At 43.1% G+C, this 17,659-nt stretch overlaps 1 protein-coding gene across 1 annotated transcript in view; it reads left to right on the top strand.

The window, feature by feature from the left end:
• Positions 1-3,229: 3,229 nt before the first annotated feature.
• The window catches only part of Pld5 (phospholipase D family member 5), a 331,193-nt gene continuing 316,763 nt past the window's right edge, over positions 3,230-17,659 (top strand). The window contains exon 1 of the mRNA XM_026780019.1: positions 3,230-3,948. Within this exon, the coding sequence (XP_026635820.1) occupies positions 3,760-3,948 (189 nt within the window). The 5' untranslated portion in view covers positions 3,230-3,759. The remainder of the gene's footprint in view (positions 3,949-17,659) is intronic.

The following is a 17,659-nucleotide window of genomic DNA, read 5'->3' on the forward strand; positions in this document are numbered from 1 at the left end:
TAATCAAGCCTTTCCTCTCTTCAGGCTGACTTCCTCAGGTTTTTCTTACAGCAACAGAAAGCTGACTAATACATCCCTATTTACTTTATGAACGCGAAGTTAATGGAAACCAAATAACTGAAACAGTTAGGACTAAGAAATTAAAGACAGTAGTTCTAAAATCTGAATATTTTACTTATATAATATTCTGCTTGTGCATGGGGGTGGGGGTGGGGTCCCATGGTGGGCCTGTGGAGGACAACTTGCAGGAGGTAGCTGTCTCCTTCTACCACGTACAGTTCAGAGATTGAGCTCTCATTGTCAAGCTTGGTGGCAAGTGCCACTACCTACTGAGCCATCTAGTGGGGCCCTACACTCCGAGTATTGTAAGTTTGCATTCTCTCAAAGAAAAAAGAAGCAAAGGTGGATTATGGGCTGCTGACATTCATCAATCTATTCTCCACGGTTCATTATGTGATTATTGTCAGGGAGGCACTATCCGCAGAGTAAAGGATCATGCACGCCTAGCTCCAGCTTGCGAGAAGTCAGTGGGCTAGTAGGATAAATCACACATAACGTTTACACTGAATTCAGCAGGCCACACAGCTGTGCAAATGCTCAGGAATAAGTGTTCCAGGACTAATTTGCACGTTCCATAATATTAATCCTATCCTAATATTCTGTCCAGTGCTGCAATCTATCTAACTGGTCATCTTCGGAAATATTTTTCTTTCTTCCAATGGTTGAGATCAAATTGAATTTGATATAGTGTTCTTTTGGACACCAGTCAGAAAGTTCCACACTTATGTCACAAACAATCAGCTTGAAGAAGAGCCAACGAAAGGAGAAAAGGCTACAAGGAAAAGTGCAAAGACTCGCTGAGTCCATTTTACGCCTGGTATGGCATGCCAATGAGGGGCAGCATGAAGCAATGCCTGATGGTTTTTGAACCCAGGAGTCATTACCTGTGAATTGATAACAATGCTTAATTCAGTACTTAACTGTCACATGTATGTAGCAAGAAACGCACACTGTGTTTGCAGTCTTGAAAAATTGGGGATAATAGACACTTCCCTAGTATTTTCACCTATAAAAGCATAATTTATAAAAAAAATATGACTCTGGTTTGATCAGGAAACCACTTGTTCAAATTCTTTTGCAGTGAGATACTTCATTATTACTCTGAATTGGCTATCTGACACATGTCAAGGTATGGAAATTACATATTTATCTTTAGCATCATCCCAGAGAGAAATAGACAGTTGCTTTCTTTGCGTAAAGGCAATCAGTGTGTATCCATTATATTTAATTGTATCCATTTGAACTGTGTATTTATATTTAAAAATTGTAATGTAAAAACAGAGAGACGATGATTAATATGATAGATTATTTGTAGTATACAATGGAAAATACTATACAGTGGAATGTAGATTATTCTCAATCTATTATTGTAGGGACTGGAGCCAAGACCTTGTCTTGCTCCGTAAACAGTTGTGCAATGAACTATAAACTTAGCCTCCACAATTTTTTAAGCCTGACTCAAGGGCTTGTGTTTGAAAATGCAGTTTCTCCTTCAATCTCAGATCCTTCCTGGAAGGGGGGCTTTATAACATTGATCTTGTCGAATTGGCTGTAAGGTTTAGAAATAACTCATAGTCACTCTGTCCAGTAGTTTAGACGCCAGCGCTGAAAACTGTGTGTTTGTATTGCATTACTTCTTCCTCACCTGAACTACTCAAGGGATCCTATCTCAACCATTATTTTTGCATAGCATTTGGAGAGGCAGTGTGAGCCAGGGCCTGGTCACGAGAGTCTGGTAGAGAAGTAGTGACCCCCTGGCACACCCCACCACCAGCCATTCTTATAAAATGGGGCTCGGAATAGATAGGAGACCCTTGTCTTCACAAGTCTGGCAGATTCCAACTTGGAATGTCTCTCTGTGAAGCCTTGTCTGAGCAAGAATGTTGGGGATTGGACAATGGTGTACTACACAGTGGGAAAAAAAGTGACATCTTGAAATTTGCGGGCAAAAAGATGGATCTAGAAAACATCATATTGAGTGAGGTAACCCAGACCCAGAAAGACAAATATAATATGTACTCAGTCATAAGTGGCTTTTAGACATAAAACAAAGAAAAAACAGTCTACAATTCACAATCCCAGAGAACCTAGAAAAAAAAATAGGACCCTAAGAGAGACATACATGAATCTAATCTACATGGGAAGTAGAAAAAAACAAGATCTCCTGAATAAATTGGGAGTGTGTGGACCTTGGGAGAGGGGAGAAGGGAGGGGAGAGGAAATGAGGGAAGTGGAGAAAAATATATAGCTCAATAAAATTTTTTTTATTTTTTTAAAAAAAGAACGTTGGTGATTGGGTACTGCCAAGGACTAGAGAAGTTTGCCCTCTGCAGCTTTTTCAACATCCCCAGGGTGCTCCCCAAATTTAAATTGAATTTCTAGGCTTTTAAAAGGACCTCACAAATCCTTAACACTAGTTAAAGTTCCGTTTTCTGCTAAAAAAAAATGTTTTTAGCCATTGGCTAAAGGAGAGCGAAAGATAAATAATTTAAAATTCAATTATTGACTAGCCACCCTGATCCTCAGGCTTGGTTGCTTTGGACTGGGTTTGGGGGTAAAGCCCTTGTGAGCCTAGAAACAGCAGAGAGAACCGCACAGGAGCCAGGGACGCACACCTAAAGAGCAGAGGCCAAGCACACGGGGTAGGTTGGTGCTGGGTGGCCTCTCCCGGGGTCTCAGGTCCTGACCGCCAGCCTCCAGGAGCCTTATTCAAGGGGGACACTGAAGGCTGAGAGGCAGGTCCAACAAGCAGGACAGGAGAGGGAGGGCTGCCCTCGCTGGTAGAGAGGCATACTTCGCACCAACCCCAGATGAAGTACAGTGCACGATTCACAAAAATACATGTCCTCCAAACCATTTTCTGGGGGGACTTTCGGCCAAGTCCCCTGGGGTGAGATGTCTGGACTCCTGAGATGGGAAGTTGGTGAACTTTCTGAGCAAGGGTAGAGACAGTAGAATCAGAACGAACTAGAGTGGTGCGGGGCGGTGGTGGTGGCTTCCCAGAGTGTCCTCCGGAGCCCTGGCCACAATCGCGAGCGGACGGCGCTCACTTCCCTAGCCGCTCGGTGGTTTGTCGGCGTGAACCCGCGCGGGCGAGGGCAAGGGCGAGGCAAGCGGGCTGGGGACAGGCGCGCGCAGAGGGCGGCGGCCGGACTCAGCGCTCGCCTCCCTCGGGCGGCTCCTTACTGCATCAACCTGCGGGCTCCAGCTCGGCCGCCGGCCCCTCCCACCGCACCCCACCCCCGCCGTCCGCCCGCCCCGGGGCCGGGGTTCCAGTTGGTGCGGAGCAGCCGCAAGCGGAGCTCCCGCCCGGGACCGGGACCGGGACCGCAGCGGCAGGCGACGTCGCGGCCACCTCCGTTGTACCCTCACTTCTGCCACTCGGGATCAGGCATCCACTCCTTCCCTGTCTCCCTTTGTCCGGTCCCCCCATCGGCCTCCCTCCCCCATCCCCTGCCCTGTGAAACCCTCCCTCCTCTGTCCCTCTCCCCTCTGTCCCCGCTCCTGTGCCTCCAGCCTGCACGCTGCGCACCCCTCGAGCGATCGGCACCCGTGCTTTCCGCGGGCGATCTGCACCCAGTGCTCCCAGCTCTCTCCTTCAGTTCCATCTCACCAACCGCCTGGCCTCTCGCTCGCCGGCGGCGCCCTGCTCCCATCCCGAGTGGGTTGAGCGCCGGGCCGCCGCCTGGTCATGTCAGGATGGAGATCCGGCAGCACGAGTGGCTCTCGGCCTCCCCCCACGAGGGCTTCGAGCAGATGAGGTTGAAAAGCCGCCCCAAGGAGCCCTCGCCCAGCCTGACCCGAGTGGGCGCGAACTTCTACAGCAGTGTCAAGCAGCAGGACTACAGCGCCAGCGTCTGGCTCCGAAGAAAAGATAAGCTGGAACATGTAAGGACCCTGGTTCCTGGGGGGCTAGGTGGTTGCAGCACGCAGCGCTAGAAGTGTAGGGACCCTAATGGGGACCCCAGCGGGCGGCCCGCCACCAGAGCCAGGTTGCCTGTATCCTCTGTCAGCCCTGCACATTTTTGCTTAATGACTCAATTGCATGGCGAAAAGAAAGGTTCGCTTTCAGGTACCCCAGCTCTGGCATCCGGGAGACCTCCTGAATTGTTCTTCACTGTAGGGTTCCTGTGCATTGTGTTCTTGGGGTACCTGTGAGAAGAGTGGTTGGTTGCAAGGGACTGGGCTTTGCTCGAGGACGGTTTCAGTGGGATGTTTACCTGGTTCTTTGGAGCCATTTCACTCGGTGCAGAAACTACAAAAACGCTGCAATAAAGTTGTCGTTGGCGATAAAGAGCTTTTGGCAGTGTATGCTGGGACGCTAGCAGGAGTTTTTAGGGAGCTTTCCAACCTGAGCCCAAGTGGAGAGAGCTTCTGTGCTGAGAATGGACAGACCAAAGGTCCCCAGCTATCTGTCACTCCTCAGCAGAGTGGGACACAGCGGGTGTGAATCCTCGCTCCCCCCCCCCTCCCCAACCACCTCCAATCCCTTTTCTCTCTTGGGTGAGGACTTCTGTCTTTGACTCTGGTGTTGAATCCCTAAGATTGGGTCATTCTAGAAAGAAGAAAAGTCCTTCAACAAGGACCTTTTGGGAATCCACACTTAAAACATTTGACCCATCAGTATCTCCTTAACCAGACGTTGAAATGAAACCAAGTGTGTGCCAGCAACAGGAAGAGAACTGCTGCCACCCCTAGCAGACCTGCAGAGTTCAAACTGAGTCCCTTAGTGGAATGTGGAGGTTTCCTCGTATTTATGACACCACATCAAAAAGATAAGACGGGAAACTCCTGAAACTTGGGTCCCCCAGCGCTGTACCCACCTGAATCCCATCTGGCCCCTAAAGCCCGGTCCGAGCTTTGCCTTGCCAACAGTGTCCCTGGAAAGAAACGTGGAAGTGGGTATTTCTGTTAGGAGCAGAAAGGACAGCTCGTGCCTTTTTGAGGACCTGATTAAGTCACACGAATGACTAATTCTTAAGCCCTTATTTAAAGCTCCTAGTTGAGCTGAGTAACAGGCTCTGCTTTGTGTGGAGAGAACCAAAAGGATGCCTTGGGTCCTTAAAACAGGGACAGTCGCGGATTGTAAGAAGTGCAAGTGCAAGCTGGTTGTTGGAAAAGGTAACAGCAGTACCTGTTTTAAAATGCTCGCTCCAGGATGATGTTTGAAGGGACCAGTAATGTCTGGAGTTGGTAGAGGATCGAGAGAAACAGCATCTTCGAGAGATTTAGCTCTGGGTGCTTGTGAGAAACCTGGCCCCAGCCTGAGGCCTCGGAGTGGTGATGGAGCGTGCTTCGTTTTCGTTTCATCAGAACTGTGTTCATTTGCAGTGGTTGCTTTAGGCTGGCTCGTTGCTTTTATACTTTTCCTGAGAATCAATAGTGCAACCTTCTGTGAGTGTGTCTTCCCGAGTCACAGATGCTGCTGCTTGCCTTCTACTGAAATGCTCTCCCACTTTTTGTTTTGATTCAAAGTATCAGGTCTACCTAGTGGACCACAGCAGCTTCCCCTTTCTGCTGTAAGTGTGGGATGCTCAGCTCTCCTGGGATGAGCGATGAAGCGAAGGAGGTCTGGTTATGCTCACAAGTGTGTGAGCATCTGTACTTTCCCTCCCTCGGATGCCTTAAAGAGCATTGCATTGATTAAAGAAAATCATGTGCCCCATTTGATGTTTAAATCAGAGTGTCATTTACTTTGCCTTTAAAAGTATGTTTATATGAGATGTAGATTCTTGCTTCTTCTATATTTACCTTGAATTAGAAATGGAGCTTTTGTTACAAATTATTTTTGGTTTACTCTCTGACCCCTCTGAAATACTGACATCTTAAAGAGTTAGTGTTTGTGTACATGTTATGAAGAGTCAAAGTCATATGCAGATACAATTTTATTCAAATTCAAGCACTCATATATCCTGTTTTGTAAGCTATGATGTTTAGGCAGATTGCTGTTAGTTTATAATTCAGCACGTGAGATTTAAAAGCTTATAACCAATGTAGCCCGGCATATAGTTGCTACAGAAAGCATGAACATATCAATATTAAGTTCATTGTAAACAGCACGCTGAAGCTATGTGGCACCTTTTAGTTTAGTTGCTGCAGGGAGCAAGTTGAAAGCATCATAGAAAGTCGAGGGTGGCTTACAAACCACGCCTCTGTCTAAAACCCTCTTGTCTGTCTCATCAAAAAGATGACCACCATTTCTATTACGTTGAAATAAATGAAGAAATAATTATGATGGAGACCAGATGCCTGGAAGCAGCCTATTTGGTTATTTGGTGCTTTGAAAGCCAATCTAAATATTAAAGGAATAAATAAATTATGGCTCCAAATGACACATACATTTAGTCATCACAAGTAACGGAATTCCCCGAGATGAAAAGCGGCAGTGCGTGGATTCTAGCCAGGCTGTAGAGGCACTGCTTAATCTGAAAGTCAATAACACCGTGTAAAGTGACAGCTAAATAATATATTTCTACCCACTTTGCTAAAAGTGAGAGTAATTTATCTCTTACTTTGGCTGAAAGACATCAGATGGATCTCAGGTTATGCAAAAAGAAAGTGACATGAGTTGGATTAGAATACATTCAGTTGATCTTAAACTTGATTCCTATCATTAGTTAGCTGATACTTAAAATGAAGATTGGTAAGTCCATAGAAGGCTGTGATGGTTGCATGCCTATAGTCCCAGCAGCAGGCGTGCTGAGTAGGCAGGGACAGTGTGGGCAACTTAGTGGGTCCTGAGTCAACTGGGGCCACGGAGTGAAAATAAATACGTGACCAGACAGTTTCATGTGTCTGTGATCCCAGCCTTCAGGATGCTTAAGCCACATTATCTGTGGTCCAAAGCCAGTCTGGGCTACAAAACAAGATGCTGTCTCAAAAACCTGGCTTAGCCACCTAAAAGATATGAATATATTTAGGGAATTTTTCATTCCTAAAGCACAGTTAGAACGTGTAAGAAGGAATGTTACATGCCCTGAACTCTGAACTTCAAACTCAGCTTGTGCATTTGAGGAAAATGAAAGTTTTGGTTGCATGCAGAATATCGTCTTGCTTTTTGTGAGTGAGGCTCTTGGTGCTTAGAGCACTGATTCTCAGCCCTCTAATGATGTAACACTTTAATACCGTTTCTTGTGATGTGGTGACCCCCAACCATAATATCATTTTGTTGCTACTTCGTCACTGCAATTTCATGATGTTGTGATATGAGACCCCCACAAAGGAGTCGCGAGCCACAGGTTAAGAACCACGGGCTTACAGTGTTTTGCGTCTTGTTCTGTTCTAGAATTCTTGTGGCATGAGAGAAAAGCAATGACTATCATATTGTTGTGGGATTCTAGTATTTTCTTGAGGAGAAATAATATAAAAGATTGTGGTTTAGTAAAGCAACCTGGGCAGGAGCCACCCCCGGAATCTCCCTAGTCTGGGTCCCTTTGAAGCTCTTGATCTTCTCAGAGGACAGCACGACATGTGGCACTCTAATGTTCTTGAGCTTTCTGCTGTACTTTTCTATTGGGAAGAGGGTGAGATGAGTCTGCTCCACTCTTTTTCGGTTTTATGCCAGCTGTGTGAGTTTCCAGGTTATGGGGAAGAAGCAGCAGCCTTGCTTTCTTCCCTGTGCAGACCACTGGGTCTAGCTAAAGTGATTGTAGTGCGACAAACCTGAGTTTGGGTTTTGCATCATTTTCAACAAAAATGGCAAGTATAGGTGAAGGCTTAAAGTATGTAACATGTACAGTCACATTTAAAAGTCATGGTTTTGCAATGGTGATTAAATGGGATAGTCTCTATATTTCAGGAACAAATATCCTCTGTGCAACAGGCAGACATTTTCATCACCCTCCTCATCTGTGCAGGCTGGGAGGATTCCTCCTCTTCTGAGTCTTCCTGATGGATGGAAAGAAATGCCCATCCTGGTGGTCTTTGCCCCTATTGAAGCTAAGAGAATCTAGAGACGGCTCCTGAAGCATCTACCCACAAGGGATGCATCTGTAAAGCCCATACCTATTAGCCAAAGAAAGTTTCATGACCTAAGTTCACTTGAAAGAGATGGAAAAGGGGACCCAACCAAAACTCAGAGAGAAGAGAAATAAATCTTTTCCCAGCTCTCTGCAGGATCTCTACAGAACATGAAACACTCAGTGTGATGTCAGGACTCTAATAGATGATTAATAATGTACCTAAAGCAAAATGACTTCTCCCGTCTTCCCTGATCTCTGCCTAAGCACCTCCACTCTTCCCAGGTTTCACATTTAACATGCAGCTTCCCTGTATCCTAGACCCTGTGTCCTACACCAAAGGATATGGATCTTTGGGCCCCCAAGGATGTTTCCAGTCTTTGTTTTTTCCAGGAGTTTGACTCTTCCTGGCCCGTGGGTCTTTGCTTGACCCCTGCCTGGCCATTCTCATCTGACTTCTTGTTTCTTGTGATCTCTACTGGCCATTGCAAGCAGAGACCACCTCTTTACAGATAGCTCACCCCCTTGTTTCCTCCTTGGCGTGTGGAGATGAGATGAAGTTGCAAGACTGGTCAGGGAATTTCTTTAAACTGGAAGGAGAAAGAGAGGAGATTGATGAAGAGTAAATGACAAGGAGCTGGAAGGATGGCTCTGTTGATAGAGTAATTACTGCATAGATATGAGAACCCGTTTGAATGTCTAGCATCCATATAAAAGCCCAGAGCAGCACATGTCTGTAACTCCAGAGCTGAGGTAAATGGAGACAGGCAGATCCCTGGAACTCACTGGCCAGCCAGTCCAGGTGTACTGGTGAAGCTACAGGTTCACTAAATGCCTCTGTCACAAAAAATAAAGTGTACAATGACCAAGGATGATATCTGACATTGATATCTGGCCACGTGTATGCACTCTCTCCCACTTACATGTAAGCACTCATACAAACACCACACACACACACACACACAATCACACACACACATACAATCACACACACACAATCACACACACACAATCACACAAACACCACACACAAACACCACACACACACACACACAATCACATACACACAATCACACACACACAATCACACAAACACCACACACACAAACACCACACACACACACACACACACACACACACAGAATAAAAGACAATTCTTAATGTTCTCACTTGTAGTTAGCCTTGTATTTTGGTTTAGTGTCTTAACTTAAAAGGATGTCTCTTCTGAGTGTGTTTCTAACACCTGTAATTGTTTGTGTTATTGGCAAATAGTAAATAAATGTGACATCCACACTTGCCTCCTTCAATGAATTATTCACAGGAGAAGCAAAGAACAAGAGCAAAATTAGCCACTGTGGAGTAGGCTTGTGTTAGGTAGTGCCGTTTATGTTCACAGGGCATACCCATGAAAATAGTGTGCCCCACCGAGAAGATCAGCAAGCAGGGAGAGAAACCAAGGGAATGAATCTTTAAAATGTCCCATTAAAAAGCAACCAAACAAACAGACTAGCCAACAAGAAAGTACAATAATGTTCACCAGGATTAGTTATTTTATTTATTTATTTATTTGTTGCTTATTTATAATTTATTAGCGATTTCAGGCAAATGGAAGGGACAGTCTTGGGCAGAGGCAGTGTTCTCTGACTCTCTAACCCATCCACAGAGAAAGGCACATTAGGAATCTCATGGATGCCTTCTAATGGATATCAGTGGGCCCATATATTGTCCTTGTCCCTACCATGGTTAACATGTATTTTGCACTAATGGACTTCTTTCCCCAAGGATCCACATGACGGCTTGTTTTCAAGAAGTTTTATTTTCTCTTAACTCTATTGGGTGTGACTTAATATTGATTACTAGGTTTAATCGTGGTCCATGATGTATCACATACAATACATTGAATTTGAGGAGCCCAAGATGACTAAATTGAAGATTTGTCTTGTCTATGTAGCAGTCAAATACCAATTTCTGGCTCGTGTTTCTATAAGATTTTCCTTTTCTTTACAGACTTCTGTGTTTATCCCAGGCATACTTCTGTGGAACAGCTTTTAATGTTTCTATTTAAATTCTAAGGTTCAAGAAATCTGATGATGGTTTTGAGCTCTAGGACATGACATTAGCCACAGCATCTTTTCACACTGAATTGATGACTGAGAGGCATACAGGTGTGTACATGAACTGCATGGCAAAATCTCACCTCCGAAATATTGCCTATACTGGTAACATCAAAGCGAGTTACCTGAGGTTCATACCTTTGTAAGTTGTGCTGTGAGACCTTAATATGAAATGCAAATGTCACTGTCATGGTGTAGTAGAGATGTCAAACTGTCATGCTTAAAGATACAGACATTCTAAACAAAAGGAATACATCTTTCCCTTCCTTCCTTCCTTCCTTCCTTCCCTCCCTCCCTCCTTCCCTCCCTCCCTTCCTCCTTTCCTTCCTTTTCCGCTCCCCCTCTCTTTATTCTCCCCTCCCGTTTCTCCCCTCCCCTTCCTCCTCTTCCCCTTCCCATATTCTTTCTGGCTTCTTATGTAATCCTGGATCTCTCAGTGTAGCCCAACTTGCAAGCAATTCTACAGTCTCTGTCTCTCTTGTTCTGCAGTTACATGTGTGGCAAAGTGCCCAACTTTCTACTTTTTCTTTAAATACAGAAAAATGAGTTAAGTTTTGAAAATCACAATTCTAGCCCTTAATAAAAATTTAAATGACGACTATGGCAAATTTTCCCAGGTAGCCTTGCCTTTATTACAGAGTTCAATCTTGACTGACCTGTGTATGAGGTCCAAGTCATGAGATGGATGTCATGACCATTGAATGATAGATGTGCTTCTTTATTCTCTAGAGCATAGTGATCATTGTAAACACTATGTTTACCTGCAATGAACTGTGACCACCGTCCTTCTCCTAGTAGGTTGTGAGATTCAATCCAGAAGTGGCCTGAAGAGTTAGGCTGGGAAGTGGTACCCATTGACACAAAACCACTGCTAGCAATGTCACCTGTGGAAACACAATTGTTGAGAGTGTCTTTTATGCAAAAGCACTGTTAGGAGACTCTGAGGGCTCCTATTCTACAGAAATTATCTGACATATGAACTTGCCAAACCTGAATAACACAGAGAGACTAGACTAGAATGCCTTTTTTTGCAAGACGATTACAGTCTTAAAAATACAGTTGCGGCATGATTATGGTTTGTGAGTAAAAGAGAAAAAGCAGAACAGCATAATACTGTTGTTCTCAAGGATCTCATTGTGTAAAATGGGATAAATTACAGTTAAAAATAAGTAATGAATATTGTTATGTATTGATAATGTAACACGACAAATGCATTTATTTCAATAATGCAAAATATACACTAGTTTTGTAGTTAATTAATGTAATTTATCACGATATCAGATGCACAAAACCAAACAATATAGATAGGCTTGGTATATGTGATGATTCATTTTGTTTCTTAACTTGACACAGTCTAGAAGCACGTGGGAAGAAAGTCTCAGTGAGGAATCTTCAGATCATGATGGCTTGTGGGATCTCTGCAGGCGATTGCCTTGATTATACTAATTCAAGTGAGAAGGGCCACCCAGTGCGGGAAGTCCCATGTTCTGGATCTGGGCCTCCGACTATGTGAGAGCAGACAAGCATGAATGAAGTAGAGAAGCCTGCGTGCATTCATTTCTCTCTGCTCTGTGTATGGTTATGATGTGACTATGATGCTTCAGGTACTGATTCCTTGACCCCCCGAAAGACAACAGCTGAAGAAAAAGTGAAGTATTTGATTGAGATCAAGTATTCATACATGATAAAAGTCTCAACTAGAAAAATAAACAAACAAAAACAATCTTTAAGCTGGGCTATGATGCTGCACGTCTTTAATCCCAGCACTTGGGAGGCAGAGACAGTAGATCTGTGTGAATTCAGGGCCACCCAGGTCTACAAAGTGAGTTCCAGAACAGCCAGGACTGTTTCACAGAGAAACCCTGTCTCAACCAACCAACCAACCCCCGCAAAAAAACCTTTAATATTCTGATAATGTATTTCTTTTAAAAAATTGCATGTAATGATGAAATATTAAAAATTATCTGCATGAATTGTGTGAGAGCTATGCATATGTCATCCTCTCTATCCATCATTATATGAAAACTTGTAGGCAATACAATCAGGTGAGGAAAATAAAAATTATAATAATTAAAAAGGAGAAAATTGTTGTTGGTATCAGATGATGTGATTGTTCACATTTGAAAATCCAAGGTAAATTATAGATATTATATATAAATTAATTATTTTACTAGATACGACAGGTAACACACTCAGATTTAAACAAGGCATTTAAAATAAGAATTTAGAAGGAAGTTATTGGTTATTAGCAGACAGTGTAACTAGGAACATTAAAAGATCCAAGCTAAACAGTAGATATAGTTAACAAATGAGCAATGTCCTTGGACTTGTCAGGCTCACTGGATAAAAGGCCATCTTGCAAAATTAAGAATAAAAAAAAATAATTCCAAAGTAAAGATGGTCTAATTTATATTATCATAAAATATCAAACACTAGGAATGTTTAATAAAAAAAAAGCTCTTAAATTTTCCATCAGATGCAATTCCTGTGAAAATCTCAGCAAGTTTGTCTATGTATGTATGCATGCTAAAATGTGATTCTGAAATGTATATGGAAAGCAGAAGTTCAAGACCAGACCAGACAGGGATGAAGCATGAAGAAGACTGGTTGGGGACATCCACACTTATAATAAAGATGAACTCATTAAGTCTGTGCTGTGGTGGTGTGAATGAGAATGACTTCGTAGGCTCATGTAGTTGTATGCCTGTTCCCCAGTTGGTGGCGCTGTTTGGGGAGGTTTAGGAGGTGGCCTTGTTAGAAGAAAGATGTCACTAGAGGAGGGCAGGGCTTTGAGATGTCAAAGACAGGACACCTCCGCTTTCCATCACTGCTTAGTGATCGTGGTTTAGTGTGTGAGCTCTCATCTTACCATTTCTGCTGTCATTCCTGTCATTTCCCACTGTTCTGCAACTTTGCCATCACAGACTCTTATCCCTTTGGAACCATAAGCCAAAATAAACTCTGTAGTAGGAGCAGCCTGGCTGCATTCAGCCACCCAGCTCCCGCCACCAGCTAGCTTTACCCGAAATAACAACATACAAACTGTATTCATTTAAGCACTGCTTGGCCCACTAGCTCTAGCCTCTTACGGGCTAATTCTCGTATTTTGCCTAACCCATTTTTAGTAATCTGTGTAGCATCAGTCTTACCAGGAAAGAGTCAGCATGTCTGACCTGGCAGCTTGCTTCATGGCGTCTCTCTCTGAGAGGAGCTGCGTGACGTCTGAGCTCACTTCCTTTTCTTCCCAGCATTCTGTTCCGTTTACTCAGCTTATCTAAATTTTAACCTATCAGGGCCAAGGCAGTTTCTTTTTTTTTTTAACCAATGACCTTCCTCCATCAAAACTCTTCAATAAGTTGACTTGTTCATAGTCGACATAGTCAATGGCAACAGAAAAGTAACTAATAGGACTGTGGTCCAGGCGCAAGGCTGAACAAATAGAGCAACTGATAGGCATGAAACTGTAGGAACAGGCCTGTGTACAATTAAATGTATCTTGCTTTGTTTTTCAAATCATCAACAATTGTCAGTTTAATGTGAGTTATAGACTTAAATTATAAACTGAAGAATCAGTAATGAAAAAAATTTTCATTAATTTGGGCCAGGAAGAAAAATCTTAAGCATTTTTAATAATCTCAACTTAGTAAGATGAATAAACTAGACCACAGTGAAACTAAACATTTTGTCTCTAGAAAATTACATTCAGAGGGTGAAGACAAGTCACAGACTAGAATGCCATGCTTTCAATTTATACTCTCTTATGAAAGATTTATATCCATATAAAGTATATAAAGTATCTACAAATTAAATTAGTAATAACAGAGAACCCAACAGAAGAGTGAGCATGGAATTGAACAGAATTTAACAACAATAACAAAGTATCTAAATGACCCTTGTCATCAGATATCAATACTGTACAAAATTTGTGCCTTATACCATATAACCCTCAAACAGCTGAAATTAAAATGATTGATAGCATCCAAAATGTTAATGAAAATAAAGATAATCTATGTTATAATTCCTGGTAAGACTTTAATTCACAGAGCCATGATAAAAGACTGCTAAATTAAGCATATATGTATTTGTTGTGACCCAGTAATTAGAATTCTATGTGTGTATTAGATACACGTTCGTGCACACCAAGGATTACAAAATTATTTACTAAAGCATTAACTTAGTAGCACCCAAAAGTTGCACCCAAAATATCCAACCATAGCTGAGAGGGCAATATAATTTATCCATGTGAAAAGGGATGACACATGTATGTCTGTTGCATATGTATGCGTGAGTGTAGATTGATCATTTAGACACAGTAGTCTTGAGGAAGAGAAACCAGGTACAGGCAGTACCATTTATTATTTATTTATTATTCCATTTATAAGGATAAGTAGGCAAAGCTCAGTTAGGGAGACAGAATGTTAATGACCACCTTTGAGGCTGAAGTGAGCCTAAAGGGAGGATTCTGTGGAACCTGCAGTGTTTTCTCTTTTTCCAGTAGTGGTTATGAACTAAACCCTGTGGAGGTGTACACCTGCATACTCTATCATAATGTTTCAATAACTGTTCAAAGTAAAGAAGTGAAGTCTAAACATCTGCTCTTGTCTTGTTTGCTGCTTCTTCCAATAGACCCCCATGCTGCCTCCTCCCTTTTGGCTCTAATCTGTTGGCCTGGGTCACCATGATGTCTTCCTGCATTTCCTTCCTATGACTTAAGTCTTTTCCTCACCTCACTGCAGCCTGCCATGCTACCATATATACAGTTTATAGTATACTTGAGTGGAGTGTTTATTTACCATCTCTACCAGAGGGCTCTAGTAAATTCTCACCAAGCTCTCTCCAGGAGCTCAGTGAATTGTGACCCCAGTGAAGAGAACTTCTGTGCTTGTTACATTGTGTCAACTTGACAGAAACTAGAGCCGCTTGGCAAAAATAACACTCAACCAAAAAATTGTTCACATCGGATTGTGTTTGTGAGGTGTTTTTTTCAATTGCTGGTTGATGTGGAAGACACCGTGGGTTGTGTTATCCTCAGGCAAGTAAACCTGGACTGTCTGACAAAGGTAGCCGAGCAAGTCGGGTAAGGCAAGTCTGTCAATAGCCTTCGTCCAGGGCTTCTGCTTCAGTTCCTGCCTCCAAGTTCATGCCTTGACTTCTGCAGCTGCTGGACTATGTATTATTAGTTCTCTAGAGGAACAGAGCCAATGGTGTGTGTGTTTGAGTGTGTGTGTGTGTGTGTGTGTGTGTGCATTGTGTATTCAAGAATTTATAAAATCAGCTTATTAAAAACAGTAAAACAAACAGTTACTCACAGCTAGAAGACAGAACCTGATCGTTCTACAGTCCTGGAGGCTGGATACCTCGGCAGTTGGAGTGGTCCTACAGTGGCTGTCTCTCACAGGAGAGGTGAACAACCCAGTTCCTGAAGGGCTCCTGGTCCTGAGTTCAAGATGGAAGCCTGGAAACGCTGGCTCTGAAATCAGTGAAGGAATCGGCAGCAACTGATTAAATCGACTCAGGCAAAAAGGAGACCAAGCAAGGAACAGACCAGTGACCTGGCTTTTCTATCTGGGCTGCCGTAAGAGGGTAGGACTTGGGAAACTGATATTCAATCCCGTACAAATCTGTGGGAAATGCTAAAGAAATGACAAGGTTTTGGAAGAACCCGGAGACAAGGCTTATTGTGAAATAAGAGCTCTCAGGTCTTGGTGCTGGGCTGGACGTGGAGTGTTGTGGGAAACACCTTCATTTATCGAAGGCCAGGAATGGCCCAGAAATTCCAGCTGGCATTATGAAGCTGAAGAACAGAACAATTCTCAAAAAACTCCTTGTGAGTAGGAGTTCTGCCTTGTTCAATTTTGTCTGTTGGACCCAGGACACTGGTATTGTCTCAATTCATATCATCAATATTACTATTGCTTATCATTACATACTAGTACCTGCTTTTTACTAACTTCTAGCTTTAAAATATTGAGATGTATATGACCAAGTCTTTCCCCTTGGGTCAGTTAAGATCTGGTGGTTCTTCTGAACTCAGATGACATTTCTTAACCCATCAGCCTAAAGCTGGGTGTGTGTATTTGTGGCATTTCTTAATACTGTAACATACTTAACAAAGGCAGTATAAGATAGGAAGAATTTATTTTGGCTCACAGTTTAAGAGTGCAGCCCTCGGGGCTTGGAAGGTGTGGCCAAAGGAGTGGCTATAACTTGGTGGCAGTAATGTCAAGCAGGCGGCACGTCTGTCGCATCTGTGGTCAGGACGCTGAGAGAGATGAACGTATATGTCAACTTGTTCCCTCTTTTTCTGTCCCTTTTTATTCAGCCTGGAACACCACTCCACGGGTCTGGTGGTGTCCACATTGAGTAGGTGTTTTCCCTTCTCAGGTAAATCTCCATGGAAACAACCTCATATGACCAGAGATGCATCTTCTGGGAGATTCTAATTGACTGTCAAGATTTAGTATCACAGCTCCCTTCACTTATCCTCCAACAACACGACAGGCGTCAATTACTGTTCTCATCATAACTTTTTAAAATTTCCTAATGGTCTAGTTTCTGCTTTCAATGGATGTAGCATTCATACAACATTCTCCTGACGCTACTGAGGCTGAGGAAATGAATGAAGAAGGGGGCAGTACATATGAGTTGAAGAATAAGTATCTTTATATGCCACTTGCCCACTAAACACTACAGAGAGATGTTCAGTACAGTAAGAATTAGTTGGACCTCAGAAGTGACTCCAGAAACCACAGAGAAGGCATGCAGGGTGGCTATTGCATGGCAGGTGAAGAAGATAACAGCCAAGGCTACATGCTAGCAATTCAGCACTTAGACTCTGCGCCTTTTTTTTTTTTTTTTTTTTTTTTTTTTTTTTTTAGGACTTGGGAAATGCAAGTTTAGCAGCCACCTTAATAATAATCCATGTCATTGCATGCAAGGGGCCTTTGTTGGTTACTATATTTTTAAGCTTTCTCTAGTCAAGAAAGAACATTAAAATGTTTTGGTCCCTCCCCTGAGTGCTTTGATCTGACTTCTTGTCTTACTCCAATCTGCTGGTTCGTTGTTGAGCTCCTGCCCTGCTCTGCTGAGTTCCTTAGTGAGAGTCTAAAAGACATTGCATCAGAGAACATGTCAACAGCTCCCAACTCCTTTAAACTCCTGCCAGCCTTGCTCCTCAGGAGTCTTCTACCGCGATTTCCCGACTCCAGTGTTTGCAAACTCTTTTCATCCTCCCAAATCTTGCTTTAGCCCGTGATGTGCACATATTGCCAAAACCTTGTTCTATAATTAAGAGAAAGTCAGTTTTAGATTACAGAGGATTTGCAAAGATGGTGAAACATTTCCTGTATGCTCCTCAGCAATTTTAGTTCCTCCAGAGTTGCCTCTTCAATTCCAGACTGTTTGAATTCCATCGGTGCTTCCGTATGCATGTAGGTATGACAGAGAGAGACAAAGACCCCCCCCACACACACACACACAGAGAGAGAGAGAGAGAGAGAGAGAGAGAGAGAGAGAGAGAGAGAATAC

This window comes from Microtus ochrogaster, chromosome 6 (assembly GCF_000317375.1).
Source record: "Microtus ochrogaster isolate Prairie Vole_2 chromosome 6, MicOch1.0, whole genome shotgun sequence".
NCBI lineage: Eukaryota > Metazoa > Chordata > Mammalia > Rodentia > Cricetidae > Microtus > Microtus ochrogaster.